The sequence below is a fragment of the Hyperolius riggenbachi genome, chromosome 4, assembly GCF_040937935.1.
Source record: "Hyperolius riggenbachi isolate aHypRig1 chromosome 4, aHypRig1.pri, whole genome shotgun sequence".
Lineage (NCBI taxonomy): Eukaryota > Metazoa > Chordata > Amphibia > Anura > Hyperoliidae > Hyperolius > Hyperolius riggenbachi.
The window spans coordinates 192,362,063-192,387,602 of record NC_090649.1 but is presented as its reverse complement, the minus strand read 5'-3'; the positions used below and the strand labels follow the sequence as shown (position 1 = coordinate 192,387,602).

The 25,540-nt window shown below is 41.7% G+C and overlaps 1 protein-coding gene across 4 annotated transcripts in view; it reads left to right on the top strand.

Annotated features, from left to right (window-relative positions):
• The window catches only part of OPA1 (OPA1 mitochondrial dynamin like GTPase), a 130,886-nt gene extending 108,068 nt beyond the window's left edge, over nt 1-22,818 (top strand). For all 4 annotated transcript variants that reach the window (XM_068281165.1, XM_068281163.1, XM_068281164.1 and 1 more), the window contains 2 exons: nt 17,872-17,940; nt 19,650-22,818. In XM_068281165.1, the coding sequence (XP_068137266.1) occupies nt 17,872-17,936 (65 nt within the window). In that variant the 3' untranslated portion in view covers nt 17,937-17,940; nt 19,650-22,818. The remainder of the gene's footprint in view (nt 1-17,871; nt 17,941-19,649) is intronic.
• The last annotated feature ends 2,722 nt before the right edge of the window (nt 22,819-25,540 follow it).

The window sequence follows — 25,540 nt, the reverse complement described above, 5'->3', positions numbered from 1 at the left end:
ATCCCAGCTAGGGCTTTATCTGCATATTGGCCTGGTGCACACCAGAGGAGTTTTTCTGAGCGTTTTGAGTTTTTAAATCTGCTGCTAATGTTATCCTATGTGTCTGTGCACACTGGAGCAATGAGGTTTTGTAAAAAAAAACCATAGCATTACATTGGGAAGAGCTTTTGAAACCTCTAGCGTTTGGGCGCTAGAGGTTTCAAGAGCTCTTCCCAATGTAATGCTATGGGTTTTTTTTACAAAACCTCATTGCTCCAGTGTGCACAGACACATAGGATAACATTAGCAGCAGATTTAAAAACTCAAAACGCTCAGAAAAACTCCTCTGGTGTGCACCAGGCCAAAGTTTGTATGTTCTCCCCGTATCTGCGTGTGTTACCACTGGGCACTCCGTCTTCCTTCCACATCCCTTAAACATACCGATAAGTAAATTGGCTTCCCCCTAAAATTGGCCTTAGACTACGATACATACACTACATGATACATACATAGACATGACTATGGTAGGAATTATATTGTGAGCTCACCTGAGGGACAGTTAAGTGACAAGACACTCTGTACAGCGCTATATAAATACTAAATAATAAGTTGTACACAGGTCATTCATAGAGGTTTTGCTTCTTGTGTGCAGTTCCCATTTTGGCCACAGGAGAGCAGCAGTTGGCTTCTGTCTGAGGCTGCACTGAGGGATTAGAGAACTGCGGGAGAGCAGTGTGGCTCACCTCCTGCCTCTGTTTACCATTCCCAACCAGCGGAAGGCTTGACATCACCCAGGCAGCAGCCGTTGTGTCTTGAAGGATCAGCTCTCCATTATTCAGAGCACAGAGCACGCTTGTTGAGACATGTTCACATTTTTTTTCTTATAAAGGCAACTTTCATCTGTGGTAATTGAGCATCTTCCTTTTTCTGTGAATTGTTTTTTCTCTCTTAATCACCAGGTTGGTGAATTTATGTGTTAACCCCTTGCATTTTCCTTGTCTCCACAGATGTTAAATAATGTGCCTATTCATATATGCATTTGTATTTCTCATAAGTTAAATTTTGTATTTATAATATATAACCTATGGGCTATGGGCTCCAACATGACCTTGTAGTAGGTTTCTGTGTGCTAAGTAGATGGTTTGGTTTTACCTCAGCAAAATTGGCTGCTGTCACCAATAGGGCTGCAGTCTGTAGAGTCAGACTAGTCAGGTGACAATCCAACCATGTCCTCCTTTAAAGAGAATCTGTACTCTAAAATTCTTACAATAAAAAGCATACCATTCTATTCATTATTTTCTCCTGGGCCCCTCTGTGCTGTTTCTGCCACTCTCTGCTGCAATCCTGGCTTGTAATTAACAGTTTTAGGCAGTGTTTACAAACAAACTAACCAGCTTCTAATAGGCTCAGCTAAGCATAGTGTGTGAGTCATTCAGAGTATGCAGGGGGCCTGCAGAGGGTGTGTATCGCTTCTACCAATCACAAGCAGCCCTGCACATTCCACACAATCAAGCTTTAGCCCGACAAACAGTACAGAGGAAAGATACATTGATTTATTACAGAGACAGTGCAGTTAGGAAAGACTGCAGTAAGCCAGAGCAGATTAGAACAGGCATAGGAACTTATAGGATAGAAGAACTAAGGCTGAAAAATTTGTTACAGAGTCTCTTTAAAGAGTAACTGTCGAGCATAAAATAAAAAATCAATTATTTATTTTTATCTGGTAAACAAGTAATAAGGATGCTAACCAGACAATCCAAAAGTTAAAATCGCTATTGTTGATAAATGATGATGATTCCCCAGTTTACCTGACGCTTATTTGGTACACACAAAATTTGGTACACAAAAAGGAAGTTGCAGGGCATGCTAGGTTGTCCTTTTTTGCTTCTGTTCTTCCCCTCAGACTTAACTAATGCAGCCTGATTGGCTGAAGCCTCTTTCCCTCCTGTTTTCCCCTCCCACACCTCTGTTCCTCTCTGATTGGCCAATGCTGCTCATGCTGAGACAATGCACTTTCTATAGTGAAGGGTGGGCAAATCAGACAAAGGAGACTAAGGGAGGAAATGACATCAGAATTGGCTTCAAACTAACCACAGGTAGAAAGGAAATGCTAAGAAGTATATTCTCTCTTTTTACTGTAGAAAAATCGCTAAAATCAAAACGTGCACAGCACAATACATATGTTATGTAAGTAGAGCAAGTATTCATCTACTTATATTTGTATTTTTTTTCTGCGATAGTATGGCTGACAAGTCCTTTTTAGAGTGAGCCTGAGTTGAGAGTGATATGTAGGCTGCCATATTTGTCCTTTTAAGCAATACCAGTTGCCTGGCAGCCCTTTTGATCATCTGCCTCTAATACTTTTAGCCATAGCCCCTGAACAAGCATGCAGCGGATCAGGTGTCAGAACTAACAAGATTATCTATCGGCATGCTTGTTTCTGGTGTGATTCAGATACTACTGCAGCCAAATAGATCAGCAGGGCTGCCAGGTGACTGATATTGTTTAAAAGAAAATAAATATGACAACCTCCATATACCTCTCACCTCAGGCTCACATTAACAACTTCCTCCCTGTCTCTATATTGCTGCTGTCAGGCATGTGCATTTGTGACAAACGCTACCTTCGAGAAAGCTGGTCGCTTACCAGCGAAACATGTCAGGTGGACCTGGCGTGGGTTTTTAGCTGGACGCTGTGCCCCTGCGAACCTGCCCAATAGCACCGCACACTGGGGGATTTCGATTTGCAATAAGCTTCTGCCTATGCATCCAACCGCATGACCATCTGAGGCTGGAAGGACTTTACATTGGAGGTCCAACTTGGGTGTCAATAACTCCAAGACCCCTATGTATAACAGTTACAGTGGCCGGCATCCTATATCCTGGATACAGGAGCTCAGTACCATCACGGATCTGGTTGAAGTATCTGAAGATAACAAGGTTGTACAACCATTTTTTGACATCCGGATGGTAAGATATAACTGCTAACCTTTATGGAGCTGGCTTCCTATCTTGCATTGCTGGCTATATGTTTCTAACGGCTTACTGGTCTGCATTGTGGCTTATACGCTTACACGCTTCTGATGGATGTGTCGCTGCTTTATGTGCCCTATTGAAGGACATTATTCAGCTAGCTTGAATGAACAGTCGAGCATTTCACGCAGTATCCATTATTGGTTATGCTGGCAGCCAGTGCTGCCTACTACAGCTGCTGTTTGGAACTCTGTTTGTGAACATAGGGCTTCTGGGTTATCCCAGTTGGCTCTTTCCAAAGAAAATCGGAATCCTCCTCTGTTTTTTGATTTCTGTATCTGGATCTTGCAATTCAGAATATTTTGTGTCAGTATGAGTGTGAAGGTACCGGCATGGTCGCAGGGTGGCCACCCAGCTAATTTTTAATACTGATTGTTTGTGTGTCTGGTTTTGTCTTTTTGATATAATAAAGGAATATAATTTTATAAATCTTGACATCAACTGTGGGCTGTGTTGGCTTCACTCTCCACTCCCTCCCTATCCTGTTGTTTATGAACATTTGTGACAAATTAATAAGTAGCAAGGGACTTACAATAATGTGGCATGGAGAGGATGTAGCTGGATTTCTGAAGACTCTGTACAGCCCTGCTCAGCCAAACTGTGTACACATAAACCATTTGCAAGAGACTAATAATAATGTAGACTTTTTGTAAACATTTTGGGAAGACTGCTGTATAAACACGCTGTTCTTCTCCTGGCTAATTGTACTGCTCTGTGGAGAGGGGAGGGTGACATTTACACTAGCTGCGAGTATTTCTTTTGAACAAAAGAAAGGGTCATCCAATGTGATCCATCCTGGTGGACTGCAAGAAAGGAGGCCAGAAACAGCAGGTGACATCTGTACACACCTTAGATTTCTGGCTAAAATGATCAGGAATTATTGTTTTAGCCAAAATTATATTCAGAAGTAATTTATGCCATATGTATCATATAGCATTCCTAAATGTACAAGGAGAGACTGGACAGAATTGTGTGCCAAGATCATGTTTTTATACAGAGTATCACTAGACTTCTGTTGAAGCTCTAGGTTTTTCCTCAGTGCACACTACAAGGGCTGGTGCACACTACGGCCTGGTGCACACCAGAGGAGTTTTTCTGAGCGTTATGAGTTTTTAAATCTGCTGCTAATGTTACCCTATGTGTCTGTGCACACTGGAGCAATGAGGTTTTGTAAAAAAAAAACCCATAGCATTACATTGGGAAGAGCTCAGGGCCGGATTTGTACTCTCTACCGCCCTAGGCCATTGTCGCCAGCCGCCCCATTCAGTATAGGTAGCGAGATGACCCCCTCCCCTCTTCCCTCTAGTGTAGGTAGCCTGATGACCCCCCAGTATAGGCAGCCAAGTGACTCCTCTCCACTTTCCTTACAGTATAGGTAGCCAGATGACTCCCTTAATCCCTCCTTTTCCCACCCCCTCTTTCAGTATAGGTAGCCAGCTCATCTTCACTTTTCAACAGCCATCTGTGTCACTCATTTCTCCACTCGTCTCCATTGCAGAAGCTTCCTCTCTGTCACCGTCTCCAATGCTGCCCAGGTCTGTAGCTGCCCACCACAACGCCAACATGCACAGCGAGCAAGGTGGCCACTGCACAGGTGGCTGGCAGCAGGCAGTGCTCGCCTGATCTCCCTGTAGTGCAGCATTTGTAAGCTTGCAAATGATGCACCAGTTTAGCCTGCTGCTTTGGTGCCCTTCCTCCTGTGGTGCCCTAGGCCATGGCTTAGGTGGCCTAGGCCTAAATCCGGCCCTGTAGATAGGTAATATAATCTTTTATTCACCCTGTTTTAAAAGAACAGGCAAATGTTTGTGATTCATGGGGGCTGCCATCTTTGTCATGGGGGCTTCCATCTTTGTCATGGGGGCAGCCATCTTTTTGGTTGAAATGAGGTGACAAGGAGCAGGAGACACAGTTCCAACTGTCCTGTATCCTGATTACCCCTCCCAGCTGCACACGCTAGGCTTCAAATGTCAAATTCAAAATGTAAGGAAAAAAAAATTGCACCAAAACAGCAGAACGAGAGCAACCACATCAGAAATCCCATCATGCTTTGCACAGCATACTAGGAAAAATGCCCGGGCAGTTTTCTTCTGAGCATCTAAAAATTAGGCTTGTATAAGAGAAACAAAGTTCTGATGCTGTGAAACTGTTAAAGAAACACCAAGCCTTTTCAGTGCTGCTGAGTCGCTTTTTAGTCTGGAGGTTCACTTTAAGTAGCTAGAAGTGCCCCTGACTGAAGGGAGATCTGGTTAGTAGAATGTAGATAATTGGGCGAGTATCCTCTCATTTACACTCTAATCAGGACACTGCATAGGAAGAAGGGAGGGAGGCACTCGGGGAGGGGAGTGAGCCACCTTCCCATCATCAGGAGCCTGTAGGCACGTGCCTACAGTGCCTTATGGTAAATCCGGCCCTGGAAGAGCTTTTGAAACCTCTAAAAGCTCTTCCCAATGTAATGCTATGTTTTTTGTTTTTTTTTAAAAACTCATTGCTCCAGTGTGCACAGACACATAGGATAACATTAGCAGCAGATTTAAAAACTCAAACCGCTCAGAAAAACTCCTGGTGTGCACCATGCCTACAAGAGCTTTTTAAATGCTAGAGATTATAAAAGCTCTTGCTAATGCAATGCTATGGGGATGTTTACAAAGTCACATTGCTCCAGTGAGAACACTCACATAGCATTACATTAGCAAGAGCTTTTAAAATTACAAAGCGCTTAGAAACCCTCTTGTAGTGTGCGCCAGCCCTTACTTGTAGGACTTAAATGGAGGGTTAACGTTTCCTTCCTGCATCATTGAAAGTCAGAACAAAACAATAAAAAACGGTTTTGTTTACTAAGTACTATTATTTTCCACTTATTTCAGTACTATTATTTATGTTCTGTGTTTTATAGGGCATCACGCAGCACTGTCTTTTTTGAGTGTGAGTGCAGTTTTCTGCAAAGACTTACAAAATGTAAACGTTTAAAATCGATGGTAAAATAATAATTCATTCTATTGATTTCTAAGAAAATAAGATATTTAACATTAATTCCGGGAAATGAGCATTAAATACATGCATATTAAAGTACACCAATAGAACAGCCTAAAATCTTTATTATTCCTGTTCTGTGTATTTTACTGACTTCATCAACAAGATGTCTGCTCCTATGCCACCATGGGAATGTAGTAACCGGGAGCAACCAATATGGTTGCCATGTTTATTACAGCAAGAAGCCATTAATGTTGCATTTATTTGAAGTGCGTATTATCTTTACGTGTGGCAGTTGAAGCGGTAGAGACATTTAACGGAAATACTGAATATATGGCCCGCCATAAATATTTCACTGCGACATCATAGTTCCTCATCTCATCCCCACTTCCCAGTTGTGTTTATGTATTCTGCTCCTTTACTTATATGGATGTCAGCTGTTAATCTGACTGGTTATATATTATATCCATTCAATTTCTTCCCCTTGATTTGCTCCAACCCTGTTTTAATGAAGTGATGTTCTGAAATTGGGACAAATGGCATATGAAATTTGTTTAACTGAGTTAGGTCAGGCTATGGTCATAGTCATGCTAATACGCAATAAAGCTGTTCATTACAGTGCTTGTGACTACTAGACAAACAGCTTGTGACTTCCCTTTCTGGAAATCTATAAAGCAATGTATTGTGGATATTGTGAATATGTGTGGTGGGTGCTACGTGTCAGCTGCCCAGGGATTCTCAGACTAATTAAGCCATTCTGCGCTTTAGACAGACAACTTGTTTTGAGCTGAGTATGCAAGTAGTAGCTTGTTTGCTGTGTTCCTGACATCTTTGTTTTGGCCATGTCATTCTGAACAGTGCTGGCTGTCTGCCCCATCAAAATATGGCCATTTCTTGGTAAGAGTTTGCACTGAGAATGCCAGTACAGTACAATGCTAGCTGGACAAATTGCATAGACCTGAAACAACCAAATAAATATAATTGGTTCTGGATCAGTTTAATTTGACAGTTATGTCTGTGGCCCCATTCACACCTAAAACTGCAAAACGACGGCGATTACCGCTAGCGTTTTGCAGGAGTGATGTTTTTCCACGATTAACGCTGAAAAATTACTGGACACTAACGTTTTGGGAGTGATTAGCGGTGCTATGCATGCTAATCGCGATTCACGGCAAAATGCTGCGTGTTACGCATTTGCGGAGAACACTGCCATAGGCTGACATGGGCTAGCGGTTTTTACTAACCGCTAGTTTTTTGTGCCAAGTGTGAACGAGCCCTTAGGGTTTCTCATTCTGCCCCGGAAGATTATTCTTGAAACACATTTTACTGATCTTGGTGGTATTGCAGTTGCATCATAATCTCCACATGATATGCATGGCTAGAAGCCTTAGCTGAAATGTCATGCCTTTGGCCTGACAAGCCAAAGCTAATACATCTATTGCCATAGATGTTTTATTCAGTAAAGTGTCCAAAGGAACAGGTGTCCTATTGGACTCTTTACGGTAGGTATTTTCAAGTATTCATGTAATATTAGGCTTTTTTATTATTTAAAAACCAGCATGTTTTGCAGAATGAGCAACATGGCCACAGCCTGTATTTAACTACATCTGTCTCAGCAGCTGTATAATCAGATCAGCTGAGATTTCATTATTGTGTCAGTTGCAGAAATAAAAGTCTGTTCTCTGTGGTTTTTCTTATGAGCACTAGGCACGTGCCTGTCTCTTCTCCCCATCGCCTGTGTCCTAAGACAAACACAGAGGCTCAACTTGTACATGGTCACGTAAGGTAAATGTCACCGGGCCTTAGTGTTAGGCCTCTAGTGTTTGTCACAGGTGATGGAGAGAAGAGGAGTACCTAGGCGATGATGTAGAGTAGACAGGTGAGTGTGAGCTCCACTGTCAATACTCTGCATGGCCTAGAGAGGGAGAACACATGGGGAGACTTGGGGACCTGGCAGGCAGTGCGTAACTCCACAGATTTTTAATAGATTTCATGCTGAAATCTACTGAAAAACGGTGTACATTGTGTGGAAGGATTCAATTCCTTTAGGCATATATGTAAGCAGATAACTGAAAAGGGTCAGGCAGGGGACACACTTGTCTTTCAGTTTTCTGCACGTTTTTTTCTGCGTACGTTTTCTGCACACCAAGTGTGTTTCTATGCAGGAAAACATGCGCGGTTTTTCACTGCAGCTAATGTAATTGATACCAAAAACGTGACTAGGGGCTGGTGCACACCGGGCGGCTTTTTGGGCGTTTTCAGATCCGCTTGCGGCTGCGGATCTGCTTGGTCAATGTATCTCAATGGGGTGGTGCACACCAGAGCGGGAGGCGTTTTGCGGAAACGAAAAATGCCTGGGTGAGGCATTTTTTGGATTGCGGATGCGTTTCTGCCTCAATGTTAAGTATAGGAAAAACGCAAACCGCTCTGAAAAACGGCACTTCAGAGCGGTTTTGCAGGCGTTTTTGTTACAGAAGCTGTTCAGTAACAGCTTTACTGTAACAATATATGAAATCTACTATACTGAAAACCGCAGCAGCAATCCGCAAAACGCTAGCAAAACGCCTCATAAAAATAAAAAAAAGCGTTTAAAAATCTGCTAGCATTTTGCGGATCTGCTAGCGGGTTTTGGTGTGCACCAGCCCAAAATGTGCAGAATCCTGATGCAGAATGTCAGTTTTTATTCTGCGAGCGAAAACCACATTAAGTGTGAACTAGCCCATTAATTAACACGAGTTCTCAGTTTTTCTGTGCAGAAAACGCGCACGAAAATAGTCAAGTGTGTTCCCTGCCTGAAGACAACTGTAGAACAGATTTTCAGAACAGCTTCAAGTGGAATATTGTTATCTTTGGAAATAATCTTATTAATAGGCTCTACATGTGTTAACACAGTAAAGCCTGGTACACACCAGTTTGCTGTTAAGATCCTATTCAAGCGAGCAATCAGATCGAGTTTCAGATGTGACTTCGATAGGTTATATAGAAGAAAGCTAAGTACACATGTATGCAATTTTTTTTTCTTCAAATTCCGGTCAGGTTTCTGGTCACATTTCTGATTGGATATACTGATCAAAGACAGTATACTTGGAACGATACCCAGTATTTTGATGGATATTTTCTAGCATGTCTGGTCTGCTTCCAATCAAGAAAGAGATTGGTTTTGACCATAGGATCATTTGCTGGCAATCATGGGCTGTATTTATTATTTTTTATGTTTTTGCCCGATCCAATCATTTTCCCGATCAAAAGTAGGATCTGAAATGAAAATGCATGGTATGTGCCAGGCCTTAGATACATAAAAAATAGTCTATTTAAAATCTCTCTTTAATGCATCATGGGTACAGACTAACCAGCAAGCTCGTGGTGACCCAGAACTCATTGGAGTGTGTAGTGTAAGGGGCTACAGTGGTCCAAAAAGCCCCCTTACTAAAATGCTATGAAAAACTAAACTTTGCTTTCTTAAAACAGAAATAATTTTTCATGCATCATGGGAAAATACTGTTTTAGCAATTATATGTGAAGGAAAAACAAAAATTACAGTTCATATTAATAGCATACAGTGGCTATTACTAGATTATACTTTTAGTTAACAAATCCTGAAGCTCTCCTTTATAATTTATGTGTAAAGCGTAGTTGTAACGCAGATAATATAACAGTGTGAGATACAGGTAAATAAGACGTGAGCTGTATTAGTGCACTTAAACAGGTTGAATGCTGAGTGTTGTATGTTTTCCATTTGCATTTTTAGGAGTCGTTGAGAGTCATTTTTGAAGAGTCACGGCCCAAAAATAGTTTAAATGTGCATAACCATAAACTAGACTAGTTTCTAAGTATTAAGGATGTATAGCATGTCAGGTACAGCATGGGTTAATCCTGACAATGCATTGTTTACCCTCTCCTGCAGATAAGAGGGTCCTGCTTTGTTTCATTGCAGTCAGAACCACAGAGCCATCTTCTTTCCAAGGAATACAAAGAAAACATTAGCTGTGATCCTTAGAAGGATGTGTTTAGTTTACTTAATTTTCAAATACCACATAAGAGAGATTCAAGTGGTTCTGTGGTTTCTTAACTTTATTGACAAGGAGCCAGACTCAAATAGTGGATCCTTACGGCTTTTAGTGCATTCTTTACAGACCAGACATGCCATTGAATGTCATCCTAAGCAGATAACGATGGATTGATTGCAGACTTTGCACACTGTATATACGTTTTGGGCTTTTCCTATTCTTTCATGTCTGCATGTTGCTGGGCAAGTCCTGGTGTTTGAGGAGCAGATAAAAAAAGCCTTTGAACATCCACTGGATCACAGAGGCAGCCAGATCACATCCTTTTCTGCTGCTGTCTGTTTGCTTCACTTATCTAGTCCTATAGTCACATTATTGGGGACTCAGATTCCGCTACTGGTTATTTTTATCTGCAGTAGGAGTTTAGCAAAATTGTTTTAACACCTTATAATCAGTGTAAATTACCCCAATGTAGACCTTTATGACACTTCCCCAGAGTAGGCACTAAAAGCCTGAGGTCTAATATTTATAGCCATTTAACCATGGGTTGAGGGGCAGTAATTGTCTTTTGAAAAGGATTGAACAGTGCAGCCATTAGGATGTAAGAAAGGTTCTTTCCAGCACCTAGCCATGCCATTGCAATCTTGACCTCTTTTCTTAGGCTTGGAGCTTGTATGATTTAAACAGGGGGCCCCTCCCTTGTGTTTTCTTGACCTGCTGACTGTCTATTCACTCCCCATCTGTTTTACTGTCTTGAGGGAGCAGCAGTCACCCTCCCCTTTATAAATCTTTCTTCTCAGGTGATAATTGATGCCCTGTCTCACTGTGGCTGCCTGGGTGGTTTCCTTTTTCTCTCTGCACTCCTAAATTATTAGCTCCTACACTGGCCATGAATAGTCCTGTTTTTCACATTTAAAAACATTCTTAGTTGGTGAACTTGGTGCAGATGTATCTGCTGACTCACATCTGACATCACTGTACTGGAATAACTGTTATCTCTGTCTGCCTTCGGGGTATATAGAACTGCTTAGTACTATTCTTGCAGTACAATTTTTAATGGTATGAATTTTGCCTCCAATGGTGCTGCAGAATGTCCTGCTCATTTTTTAAAAACTTTATATTAAGGGTAATTGTTACAGCGGTCATTTCTAGTTTCATTATATATTAACTCGGGATGTGAATAATATAAAATATTCAACATGCTTCATGACAGCAAGAGAAAATTGGAATACTTTCAGTAACCTTTGTATCTGGATTATCCAGAGGCTTTGCCCTACTGAGGTATCTAACTTTGGTACTTTTTTCCCTACAGGTACACTTTAAACCTGAATTACTGTACATACATTTTGTATTAAGGCAAAATTATATTTAGCATCACTTTTTAGTAAGAGGGCTTTTTGGTCTCTTAGCCACTTCTACGTACTTTTCTACAGATTTTGGGTCACCATGAGCTATCTTGGTGCTCTTTATAAAATCTGAACCTGAAGGAATTACAGTGCTTTAAATGAAAAAAAAAAAAAAAACACATAAGCTATAGTTATCTGCTTTGTGGGGGTGGGGGAGACGGGGATATATTTTTAAAGATTGTTAGAGTACTTAAAGCATGCCCAGGTTGCAGTGTAATCATACAATGGCTGTAATTATAGTGGTGTTTCAGGCACGCTGTAGCATGTGTGCTAGACTTGAGGAGACAACGTCGTGTAAGTGAGACCTGGATCGGAAAACAGACATTTGTGTTTTAAAGTTGTATTTTATTGTGCAAGATCGGTACTGTACAACTACATTTGAATAGATTAGGGCTCTATCAAATCAACTTTTTTTATCTTTTAAACTAATTTGGCATCTTATTAATATCTCAAGGATGTTTTAAAGTGTACCAGAGATGTAAAATTCTAAAGATTTACCCGGGCTTCCTCCAGCCCCATAACCTTGTCTGAGTCCCACACCATCCTCCCGCAGTTTGCCGTTCAGCCGCGATCAGCCCCAGTAACGGTCTCAGTCGGGTCCATTCTGGGTCTTCTGCGCATGTGCGGATCTCCCGCGCATGTGCAGTAGACCTGGACTGTTGCGACTGAGCCAGTTACCGGGAGTTATTGCGGAAGAATGGCGTGGGACTCAGACGAGCTTATGGGGCTGTAGGAAGCCCCGGGTAAGTATCAAATCTTAAGAATTTGACGTCTCTGGTACTCTTTAAAATGTCCTGGAGATAGTAACAAGATGCCAAATTAGTTTAAAAAGACGGTCTCTGGTTTCTTTTAAAGAATTTTGTCAGCTAAAAGCATAAAATAATGATGTAGAAAGAGTCGGCTGATCCCCCTCCGATAACCATTTGGATGTGAATAATGTTACTATGTATAAGGTTACATGCACGATTAGGGGATGTCCAAAAAGTCTAAAAAATCTAAATTGTGGCTGAGGTGTAAAAACAACTGGAAATAATAAGTCAAGAAGTTTTGGCTTTATTTTTATTAAAAAGAAAAAATAGAATTAATAATCTATCTATTCAATGGGGGCACTATCTAAAGGTCATTTAGATAGTGCCCCCATTGAATAGATAGATTATACTTTTTTCTGTGATCTGGTGGATAGCTCCAGATGTAGCCTCTTCCAATTTCTGGCCACAGTGACCCTCTGAATTTCTAACTGGCAGACCCTTTATAATGAATAGGCTTTGACATAATTAATCACCATATGTAATTTTTTGACCAAGACCCTCGAAGTCTGTACATCTGCCATGGAAATCTCTTACCACCACTTACTACTGTAGTTTTGTTTGTTTTTTTATTCAAAGATCATATTTTAGTGGGAGTGCCTCCCGGTGGAGTTGTTTCTAAGCACATTGCCGTCCTCCAACGTGACATGAGTTTTTGGCTGATGGGTAACACCACTGTGTACCAAACACTGCTATTGGCTGCATGTAATTGCAGCTGAAGGGCTCTTGTGGCCAGCAGCTGGGAGGGTGAACTGCCAGACAAGTGAGCAGTTCAGCATCCATGGAGAAAAGGCCTTACATATGATCAATGAGATGCTAATAATTCTGGCTTGCATGTAAATGCTTGGAAGTGCACCAGTCAAATATACCATACTCCCTAATTAGTTTGATTGCTCCAGTTCCAACCTACATACAATTTGCATTAAATTTGCGTGCAAGTGTATATTCTTAGCATCTCATTGACCATTTGTGATCTGAATGAACAAGTTTTGATAACATATACTCAGATATGCTTTTAATATGTCATGGCTAGCTTTTATACTGTAACACACTAAGGGCTGGAACCCACTAGAGCGATTTTTTTGAGCATTTAGGGAGCGATTTAAAAGGGTAGTGATTTCCCTAAAAGCTCAGCTAATGTTAAAGGATGGGCCAAATTCCACTGGAGCGATTGCGATGACCAAAATAGCAAATGCAGGACATGCAGCATTTTTAACGTTAGCATTTCTGCAATGTAAAGTATATAAACGCTGGCGTAATCGCTTGTCAAAACCTACACAGAGCAATTTTTCTAGCGTTTATAATTACTGCAAACTGTAAAAAAAATTACATTGAAAGGACCAATCAGAATTAAAATCGCTAATCGCTACACCAATCGCTGGCAAAAGGCTTACACTTTTTAAAATCGCTACCAAAATTGCAGGAAAAAGCTCATGAAATCGCTTACAAAACGCTCATTAAAACCACTAGCGATTGCGATTCGTGATAGCGTTTTGTAGTAGGTTCCAGGCCTCAGAATTGTCAGAAGGCCAAGTGAGACTAAAGCTGAATATTTACCTAACAACCTAGTAAGATGGATCACAGCGATGTCCCCTGACGACGAGCGCTCCCCAGTCCATCTTCCTGTCAGCGGGTACACGTGATGTCACACTACGGCACACGATGGGCGCGAACGAGACTTTAAACAATTACGGCACTTTGCGCGTAAGTCATTGGGGATCTTAAAGGTCCGATACACTGTGATGGTAGTTATCGCTGTTCATTGCCATTCGTACATGTAATCGCACGCCTTTACCCACGTTGCAAGATTAGTTAAATGATCGCCTCTCACTTTAAAAAAAAAATAACCAGTCGTCGGGAAAAATCGTCATAAAAATTGTGTCGTGGGTACAGAACTTAACTGTGCAAGCCTCCCAGAGGTTAGTAGGGTTGAGGTCATTCATTGATAATGTAAAACCCCTTAATAAAAAAAAGCTAGCGGTTTCCTTTAATAATGACAACATTATGATATATAATGATGAAAGTGTGCACACCTTTTAGTTCCTGTGTGTAATGCGTGGGCTTGTATATTTACCAGACTAGGGTACGGCTATTCATGGTGCCAGAAGGATAAGCACAGGATGCTGCTTGTACCAGCCAGCTGCTGTTTGCTGTCATGTGGGTGGTATCCATCTTCCTCTTTCAGAGACCTTGAGCTTATTTATGAACAGGACATTTGCACACTGTCCTCATATGCCGGCATCCTTTCATTGACATCCCCTAAACTGCTGACTTTAATTATACTAAGGTGGCAGAATAAATAAACAAAAGGAGCTATAAATACTTCACAAAAACCATAGCGGCTTTTTTAAAAGGCTGCTGCGTGTGCTCAGGTGCAGTCTGATTAGGAATTGGGTAAGACAGGTACTTTTTATGTATTAGATAGCAGCACAGTTGGGCTCAAGGAAATGGTTGTACTCCTGGCTTCTGTAGATAAATAGCATGAGAAATCTTTGTATCATTATTGTAGTGATTCTCTGATACTTGCATCCTAATAGTAGTTAAAGAACCACTGCGGGAAAAAATTGTAAAATTTAAGATACATGTGTACACATACAGGTAACATGTACATGAGTAAAATGCACTATAAATTACTTTTCTTGCTTACTGTCACTTACAGTAGGCAGTAAATATTTGACAGATTTTGGACAAGTCCATCTGCTCATGGGGGATTCTCAATATTTATTTTTTACAAAATTAACTCCCTGGAGAAAACGTGTATAAAGATACTGACCAGCCTACCTGCCCACTGCACACTATTTGGCCAGTTAGACTGAGCAACTGCTACTCAGTAGGCACTTTTTAAAAGCAAGAAAACTGGGGGAAAAACATGTGGAGATGGACTATACCTATACCAGTCAGATTTGTACTACCTACTGTAAACCGCTTTATTCATACACATGTATTTTAAATGTTATAATTTTTTGTGAAAGTATGTATTTTAGTTAATAAAAAAAAAAAAACCTGGTACTTCTTTCCCTAGATAAAATCTGTGTTTCGTAGCAGCCTCTATCCAGAGCTTCTTTTACCATGATTAGCTAGTGACTTGTTAAACAAGGGCAAGTTTCTGAGGACAGTGAGATGCATTCAAGCGACCCGAGCACTAATGTAAAAAAAGTTCTATATGCTACAAGACTGACTTCCTACTCTACCCATTTAAGAATAGGCCTAAATTACCTAAGCCACAGAAACACATAATCAAACCACAAGATTATATATATATATATGTCATGGCACTCCGACACCAGCATCAGTATTACTATTACTATCACCAATCGTACATTATGTGCTTTTCTTTGTTATATGTCATATGTTATTTACTTCTTCTTTACCTCTACAATATGGGAAAAATTCCCTCCAGAAGGACTGATTGTTACTCCTTTTGTCACATCTGTTGAGATGATTTCTGTATTATGGTTTTCCTATATCTGTATGTAAATCTTATCTTCAATAAAGCAATTTTGAAAGCAAAACAAATTCTATATGAAGCTCCCCATAAGGGAAGTTCTAAACTGAGCATGCTTTTGGGTGGGGGGGCACCATTACTAACTAGGTGCTGCTCTTCTGGTCCTCCATCCGTTCCAAATGCGTTATCTTCTCTTCACCCGAGCCAATGAACATATTTGGCCCTACCAGGTCAGTATTTTCATTTGTGTCTCTATTCCCAGATTTTGTATAAACTTTTTATATGTTACAGATAGCACTATATTTAACCAGTGCTCCTGTAGCAAGATAATAACTAGCAAATATAAGGACTCTGACACACTATAAGCACTTTTCTAAACGCTTTTTGGCCTCCAGAGCTCTCTAAGAGCTTTTTAAAAAACGCTCCCGTTGATTTACATTAAAATCATGGTAAAATCGCAATCGTGGTAAAATCACATAATTTTAATGTAAGACAATGGGAGCGTTTTTTAAAAAGCTCTCAGAAAGCTCTTCTGAAGGCCAAGGTTAAGTGTTAGTAAAATATAGGTAATAATGGAATTAGACAATGCAAATAGTAGAATATAAGTAATTTTACTGATATTCTACTAGCGGTGTTCCCTGGCACCCAAATCGCAGCACCCTGTGGAGTCCATCTGTGAAAAACTGTGCTGACTGTACAGACTAGCTTGATCTGATATAACTCTAGTGTAAACACGCTCCCATCAGGGGAGCTTAGAGTATGGCGCAAGTATCAGATGTTTCTTAAAATCTCAGTTTTGAGGTTGTCATTTTCAGAATTTTCAAAAATAAAAATTGCAGCACATTTTGCATCAAATTGACAATGTGCACTTGTAAAATATGTTGTTTATATCTGTAGAACATGGTATATGGAAGATCAAATGATGTTAACTTTTTAATCCTTATTTGCTTTAAACCTCCTATTTTTGTTATCTACACATACTTTTGCTTTACCAGGGGTTTGTACAATTACTTGCCTCAGTTATGGTTTCAACCTTATATTCAAACAGCTTCTTGATGTTCCTTCCACCGAAGTATTCCATAACTTCAGTAATCTATGGTTCCTTGTGCAATGCTAACATAATGGCAAAAGAAGTGAAAAATTGTGTGTGATTGGCCTATATTGTTTATTTCATTTCTGTCTTCTATCTGACCATCCCTCAAGAATATTGAACTTCATTGCTGACCTCTAATGTTAATGCTCTGTTCAAAAACCTAAAAGATAACTGCTGTTTTGATTGACTGACTAGTATGAATTTTCACGTCTGATGTAGAGAATAAGGATATTAGGTTAAAAGAGAAATCGCAGATTAGTAATTGCCGGCCGTCATCTTTTTGTAATGTGCAGAACAGGTGCTGTGTAGTGCCGACGCATGACTTTAGGGAAACCTAAGCCTGCTTCTTTACACTTTCCTAAGCCCCAAGGTCCTAAAATGTGAGGACAAATCCACTTCAAAAAGCTTTTCTTCTTTAACAAAATGGCCTAATATCTTACTTTTTACTTGCCGTAATTAATTTGACAGGTCACATTCCCTTAAAGCCTTTGTCCCCTGACCAGTCGAATTATTCCCCTCTCACCTCTGGGCAAAATTAGCAGCCTGTTTAACCTTTTCTATCCAATAAATAGTGCGGTCTAAACTGTCATTTATTCTGTTAACCCTCCTGGCGGTTTAAAAAAATCCGCCAGGGGGCAGCAAAGTAGTGTTTTTTAAAAAAAAAAAATTTCATGTAGCGAGACAAAGTCTCGCTACATGATAGCCCCCGGCGATCGGAGATCAGGAGATCCCGTTCAAAGAACGGAATCTACTGGAGGGCTTCCCCCGTCGCCATGGCGGCGGGCAGGATGACGTCACCGACGTCGTGACGTCAAAGGGGACTCCCATCCACCCCACAGCGCTGCCTGGCACTGATTGGCCAGGCAGCGCACGGGGTCTGGGGGGAGGGGGGGGGCCGCGGCGCAAGGAATATCGGCGGGTAGCGGCGGCGATCGGATGCTACACGCAGCTAGCAAAGTGCTAGCTGCGTGTAGCAAAAAAAAATGTATGCAAATCGGCCCAGCGGGGCCTGAGCGATGCCTCCCGGCGGCATAGCCCGTGCTCAGCACGGGCTTACCGCCAGGGAAGTTAAGTGATCAGGTTCACAGAACCACACCTATTTAACTAAGTTTCTTCCCCAACTTTTTATTTTTCAGAAAAAGTACGAGAAATCCAGGAAAAACTTGAAGCTTTTATTGATGCTCTTCATCAAGAGAAGTAGCTTGGTAAGCTTTTTACTATATTTATGATAGTTGTTTTTTTTTGTTATTATTTTCATGTGCCATTGGCAAAAGGATTTGTTTCTTCTGCAGTATCAGAAAATTATGGTTGTCAGGGCCCTGACAACAATACCTTTCTGTTATGTTTCTAAAAGTGAAACCAGGGTAATTCTGGAAAAAAATTGGTACCCTAATAATTTATTACCTTCTCTTATATGTCATTACTGTTCCTCATTATAGCAAATCTAAGAGGTTTGCATTGGTTTAATTTAGATACTTACCACAGAAGGGGTAAGCCTCTGGATCCTGAAGAGGCTTCCCTGTCCTCCTTAGCCAGGCCAATCCAGGGCTGGGACCCCTGAAGCCTCCCTGCACCTACATACTTACAATATCCCGTTCGGACTCCTGCAGAAACAGCTGAGCCCGATTGGGTTTGTGCTACTGTGCAGGCGGCTTGCTTCTGCGCAGTAGCACGATCCCGAGCCGGCCCAGCTTTATCCAAAGAAAGCCGAGCAGGTCTGTGCTAGTGTGCATGTGTTAGCACGTGTTAGCTGTTGACAATCTCTAACTGGAGTCCCAGCACTGGAATGGGCCTGCAGAGGGGAATGGGAGAAGCCTTTTAAGGATCCAGAGGCTTCGGGCTCTTTCACATCAGCTCTCCTTTCCTGCGGTTTGACTCAGTCACTACTTTGCGTTAACTAAGGTAAAATGAAAGTCCATAGAATTTAATTTTACTTTCCACATCCAACGTTTTGGTGCGTTGCGGTTCGATGCACCCCTGGGAGCTTTTAACCACCTTAGCGGTATGGACGAGCTCAGCTCGTCCATTACCGCCAGAGGGTGCCGCTCAGGCCCTGCTGGGCCGACTTTGATAAAATAAAAAGCAGCACACGCAGCCGGCACTTTGCCAGCCGCGTGTGCGGCCTAATCACCGCCGCTCTGCGGCGATCCGCCGCGAGCAGTGGCGAAAGAGGGTCCCCCCAGCCGCCCGAGCCCTGTGCAGCCGGAACAAATAGTTCCGGCCAGCGCTAAGGGCTGGATCGGAGGCGGCGGACGTCGGCTGACGTCCATGACGTCACTCCGCTCGTCGCCATGGCGACGAGGAAAGCCAAACAAGGAAGGCTTCTCATTGCAACCTTCCTTGTTACTTCTGCTTGCCGGAGGCGATCAGAAGAACGCCTCTGGAGCGCCCTCTAATGGGCTTTCATGCAGCCAACTTTCAGTTAGCTGCATGAAATAGTTTTTTTTAATAAAAAAAAACCCCTCCCGCAGCCGCCCTGGCGATCTCAATAGAACGCCAGGGTGGTTAATATTCCGATGCAGGCGATTTCCCGTCAGGTGAATTATAACTACCGCCGCTAATCAGCGGCACACCAACATTCTGACGCCCATGCTGCAGATCATAACGCTTGCAGGAAATAGGCCCCTGCAAGCGTCATGTAATGTGAAAGAAGCCTTACCACACCCGAGGTAAGTAACCCTGCACTTTTTTTCGCGCTTCAGGGTCATTTTAATTAATATTGAGACATCTAATTGTAAGCTCTTGTTTAGCTTGCTGAAAGCTACAAAGGTTTTTTATTGATAAGGTGTAAAAACACTAATGCAAGAAAATACAGAGGAAAAATTAAAACTGGGCCAATGATGCTACATATCAAATTAGATTTTTCTGTTAAGCTGATCTTCTAATCTTGTTTTGTGCAATATTTTCCCTCTAGGTAACTGAAATGAGAAGGCAATCCAGGTGTTCATGAACTCTACACACCGTGAAATCCTGAAGCTATTGCCTGTATTCAAAAATAGAAAAATCCCTGGTATGGGGTTTTGATGTCCAGGTGGCTACATGAAGAAGCATTGAGTATTTGTAAAGAGTTCAATGATGAGAAATGTCTACATGTTGCTGCTGTCCTGTGTTTGTGCTGTACATTGATTACAATTGCCAGCTTCTTTTTACTTGCTGATAATATGAAGCATGATATGTCATTTTAGCATCTGTATATAATACTTAGTGTTATTTCCATTTTTATTCCTCCTTACATGGACATATTGCAGACTGCATACATTATCTCCATGATTTCTTGTGAGAGAGCTTGGAGCCGAAATAACGAGCAGTGCAGCTGAAGCCTATTCAGCACAATGTTGTACAATCAGTGCACCCTTGTACAGTACTAGAAAGCTTAGAGATGGGAATGAGAAATGGAGGTATGAAATTAATTTGAGCACACACCTAAACCTTTCTGTACAGCTTCATACCTTAATGGCAAGTAAAGTATATCAGACAAGTCAAATGACCACAAGAAAGCACTTTTTTTCTTTTTTTTTTTTTTAGCAACTGCTTATTTGATAAGTAGTGTATGTATGAGAAGTTTTGAACTGTGCATCAAAACATGTTTGCACTTAAGTTATTATCCTGCTAAAAGCCTCAGGAGCCTTACAGGAAAGGGACACTGCAGTCTCGTGTGGAGTAATTATGGGGTAGTTACTTGTCATGCTGAAACCTTGCACAGTTCAGTTCACTAGGTTAACCATTCATATGTAGAAATGCACACCCTTGAGTCACACAGTGCTGTATATAGAGGGGGATAAATTTACAATGAATTCAGTTTTTTATGATGTTCTTTTCCACTTATATAAAACTCAGTTGTTGTTTTTTTTTCTTCTTATACTTAAAGCTCCTCGTCAGAATAAGTATCATCTGAGGAACTCCAACAAATGTCCATTTCTAATGGTCTAAGAGGGCTTAAAGTGTAATTGCAGTCATAGCCATGACCCAGTACAGCCTTAACGATAGACAAACTAAAATTGATTACATTTATCCAGAAGTTTTGTCCCTCAGATTCTTGTTTTGAGTATCCTCTCTCCAGTGCACTGCTAAAGTCATCACTTGAGCTACATAGAAATGCTACATTAAGAACGGCCAAAAGGACATCTTGCCTCCTCCTTCCATAATAACTGACACATTACTAGACTCCAGACTAGCAACATGCCTGTTCAGCCACGGCCCGGTACTTTCGTCCAAGGTGTTGAGTCCCGATACCTGCCAAGTGACATTTCTCGTACATATGTATGAGGCTTTAGCTTTGTCTCTTGCCAGAGCATTTTTTTTTTGTGGTCCTCATCTCAACTGCCTGGAACAAGTCCCTTTAGTTTATTAAACTAATTTGTAAAAAGAACAATGAGATAAAGGCACCAATAAATGTGTTAGAGAGAGGGAATCCTGAAGCATTGGGGAAAATTGGGATGTCCCTACACTTTACAGAAGTTACATGATAGAGTTTTTGGGCCACAGAAAATTGTATTTACATTTTTTAATCACAAATATACTCTATTTACCTTATGTAATCGTTAGGGGTGTAGAGGTAGGAAAAGTCTGTAAAGCCATTCATACACTTTAGATTGCTGACTTTACCAATTTTCAGCAGTTCCGTTTTTCAGAGGCTATTATCTTTACTGTCTACTGCCCACACTAGTACAGTTTATTACAGTTATTACAACGGAGAATTTCTCTTCATGCCCTATAAAAACATATTCCACCATTCACTCTTTCAGTGTTGATGAAGCGAGAGAAAAATCTAACTGGCAACCTCAAAGATGCTTCCTTTGGACATCTTGATAATTCCATCAGTGGAGCTTGCAGATAATTTACAGAAGTACATACCTTGTACTGTGTATACAGAACAACTTAATCTTGAGGTATATCTGGGTTCTGCAAACTTAGCAATGACTGGTTAGACAGATTAGCCTTAGGTTGCTAAGTAACAATACACAGAACAGTATTTAAAATGACCTGTATTCAAACATATTCAATCTTTCGGAATATCAAGTATAGCATCATCTACAACATAGTACCGGCAATTTTATAATGAAAAAGAAAACATTTTACTTATGCTCTTGTAAAAATATATGAAATCTGAATATGTATTAAATAGCATTACATATTTATCTAAATTATTTCCAGAATGCAAAATATTTCTCATCTGCAAATGCTTTTTTCTGAAGCCTCCAGTCCATGATTTTTACATAGTTTATAGTTTTACATTCATTTGTCAGGTACCAGTATATTTTGCAGCTTTTTTGAAAAAAAGCACATTTCATTGAATACAGAGACCCAATCAGATTAATGGTTTGTTGAAATAATTCCTATGCTTAATATAGCTTCCAATGCTGGTGTTAAGTATTTGCAATTCTTTTTAGCAGCTTTATAGGATTTTTTTTTCCACCAGACCGTTTTTCTTTGAAAACTTTTCTGTTTTTTTCTTAAATTTTTTTTTAACTGAAGCCAAATACATTAACTACAAATGTTTATATGAGATCAGAAGTTATACAATGTTTTCTATCATAAACCTGATCTGGCCACTTTGTCGGATCTCTGTTCTATTGGCCCATATTTTACATAGACCAGACTGCATGGCACAGCACCAACAGTCATATGCTTCTCATACACTTAAATTTCCCCATCTCTCCTTAAATCCTAGCCACTCAGAGTAATGTACATTACATTCTCATTGGCATGACACGTCTGTGCCCAAAGTATGTTGTGAGTAATAGGCAGGTACAGCGTGGTTACAGTAGCACAGTGCTTCAACCATACAGTACACATCTTATGTCCGCATAGAATAGACTAATATCATAAACCGGAAACAGAAATGCTTCACCAAGGTGGCCTCTGTCAGCCATATGCACAGTGCATAGTGCTGAGCTCATAAAGAAACTTTTCTGATTTTTTTTTTTATTTTTTTTTTTACCTGGTCAGAAATACTTGCCTATTAACTAATTTTTTGTCACTCCAATCTGTTCTACAAAGCATGATGTGTCAATATAGCACCCATATTTATTAAATGCAACTGTAATTGGTCTGATATGAAATAAAATACCATTTTGACAATGTTTTTTTGTACTGTTATTTTTGAATGCTTCTTTTTCACTACCATGTATCAGGGCCATTTCACACTAGTTTTAAAAACTTATCCATGGTTCAGTTTTTTGGCTCGCTCCAAAACCGGAGCCACGGATACCAATGTTAAAAATAGCAGCTGTCTTCACTCACTTCAAAAAAACAGATCAACGGGATCCATGAAGAAAAACTGAACGGAGAGTCCGGACTTGTCGGGACTTTACGAACCCCGGATACACAGAGGGGTAGTGAAAGGCAATACAGAAACGGATCTCCCTCTACACAGGCTATTTTGCACACAGAAAACGGAGGGAGATCCGGATTGCCTACTGCCTGCTCCTCCCATCAACGTCACCCCCATAGGTGTCCCCGGGTAGCCTGAGGGGGTAGCAGCCAGGAAGGGGGGCAGCGGGCACAGCAGTGGGGAGTGGATCGGACCCCCCCTCACCTGGATCCCCCCCCATCCCCGCTCCTTTTCCAGCTATGTGCGCTATAGTAATTGGCAAAATGAAACGGCGAGCGGGGAAGCAATTACCTTCCTTCCTCTGCTCGCCTCGTGACTTCCTGCAATGCCGCCCACTAGAGTAGCCTGTGTAGAGGGAGATCCATTTTCTTATTGCCTTTCGCTACCTCTCCATGTATTCAGGGTCTGTAAAGTCCCGACAAGTCCGGACTCTCCATTCAGTTTTTCTTCACGGATTACGCTGATCCGTTTTTTTTAAGTGAGTGAACACAGCTGCTATTTTTAACATTGGTAACCATGGCTCTGGTTTTGGTCCGGGCCAAAAAAACTGAGCCACGGATACGTTTTTAAAACAAGTGTGAACTGGCCCTGAGTCTGGTATTCTACCCTGTAGGTACTGTATATACTCATGTATAAGCCTAATTTTTCAACACAAAAAAAATGTGCTGAAAAGTTTCCACCTCGGCTTATATGCGGGTCAGTGGAGCGGATGGTGGAGAAGGTTTTGCTACTGGCAGAGGAGCTTAATGATTGTGCACTAGTGATCCTGCTTTTACCAGCTGGCTCCCTGCTGTGTCTGTGACCCCATCCCCTCCAACATGGTGTGCAGAGTGCATTGCTCAAGACTACCTATGTCCCCTGGCTTGTGAATCGGAGTGTGCAAGCAACGTGTCAGTGGTGCAATGATCGGGATCCTTCCTGTGTAGCAATCGCTGTGTCTCCGATCTATGCCATCTTAAGACACAGCTGTATCATCCTTTGGGCACCTCTAGCTATGGGGAGAGGGGCTGACTTGCACTGAAGGCACATCTGGCTACTGTGGACGGGGCTATACTGGATAGGGGGCTTATATGCGAATCAACAGCCAACAAATCATTCTATAAAATAACTGAAGTTTATTTGAAGCACGGATCCAGAAGCACCTGTGGGCGGCAGCTTTGTGTGGGCGACAGCTCAGTGCGATAGTTGTGTCGTGTGCATGCAGGTGTGTGCATGTATACTTAAATTTGCACAGACGCACCTGCGGGCGGCGGCTTAGTGCAGCAGTTGTGGTGTGCGCCTGATTCATTTGAGAATCGGGGGTTTCTTGGTCATTCATATGTAACTGATTTAGATTGGGTGTTGTAGCTTGCAAGAAAACAGCACAGAATTTGAATAGCAGTGGTTGTCCATCAAACTTGCCAACATTGGCAACTTGTGTCAAAACTGGTCAGCGACAACAAGCATGTCACCTCTGATGCTTTGTTGAGTCAGTCACAAAATTCAAGACAAAAATGTCCTACAAGCAACGCGTCCCAGATTTCCATGGTACAGTGTCCAACAAACAACAGTCAGAAAATGGGTACTTAAAGGGATGGTCCGAGGAATTTAAATTAAAAAAATCCACTTACCTGGGGCTTCTTCTAGCCCCTGACATCCGCCCTGTGCCCACGTCACAGCTCCGGTGGCTCCCGGTCCCCTCCGGTGGAGAAGCCGACCTCGCCAGGTTGGCTTCCTCTGTGCTCCAGTGTGCGGTTCACTGGTCACGCTATCGTCACCTGGACTGTACAGTGCAGGCACAGTAGTTCTGTCCAGATTACGTCAGAGCAACTCTGAGAGCCGCTCACGCAGGCGCAGTAGGAATCCTGCGCTGGAGGGGACCCAGGACCACCAGCGGAGAGCGAAGCTGCGGCGAGGGCACAGAACGGCTGGCAGGGGCTGGAGGAAGCCCCAGATAAGTGAATTTTAAAAAAAAAAATAGGCTCGGATGTGTCCCCCAAAGATCGGTTTCATCAAACAGTATGAACGCAATGGTGTATCAACCTTCAGTTCCTATATTGTTAAAATATCAGATCACCCATGTGTCCCCCCCCCCCCCCCCCCCCCAGCACTTACTTTTTTTCCATTGTTCCAGGGGGAGTGATTGATAGCTGAGTGCTGCTGCTGTGGTAGCCAGAGTGGTCTTTACCACCTTCAGCAGGGACAGGGCCATTGCTAGTTAGTTTTATTAGTTCTCAAATTCACTGACTATCTCGCCAAGAATGATGAGCAGGCATGCCACTACCAAGTCGACAGACTTTGCCATTGGTATAGGGAAGAGAAGGCTGGTCCTTAACCCCGCAAAAACTATTGATCATGGATTTTGGGAAGTGGGCCTCCACCCCACCTCCAATCCATATTGACGGCACGGAAGTTGTAAGAGTTCCATGTGCCCGCCTCCTGGGCACAACCATCTCCACCGACCTGAGCTGGAAGGCTAACACCACCAGAGG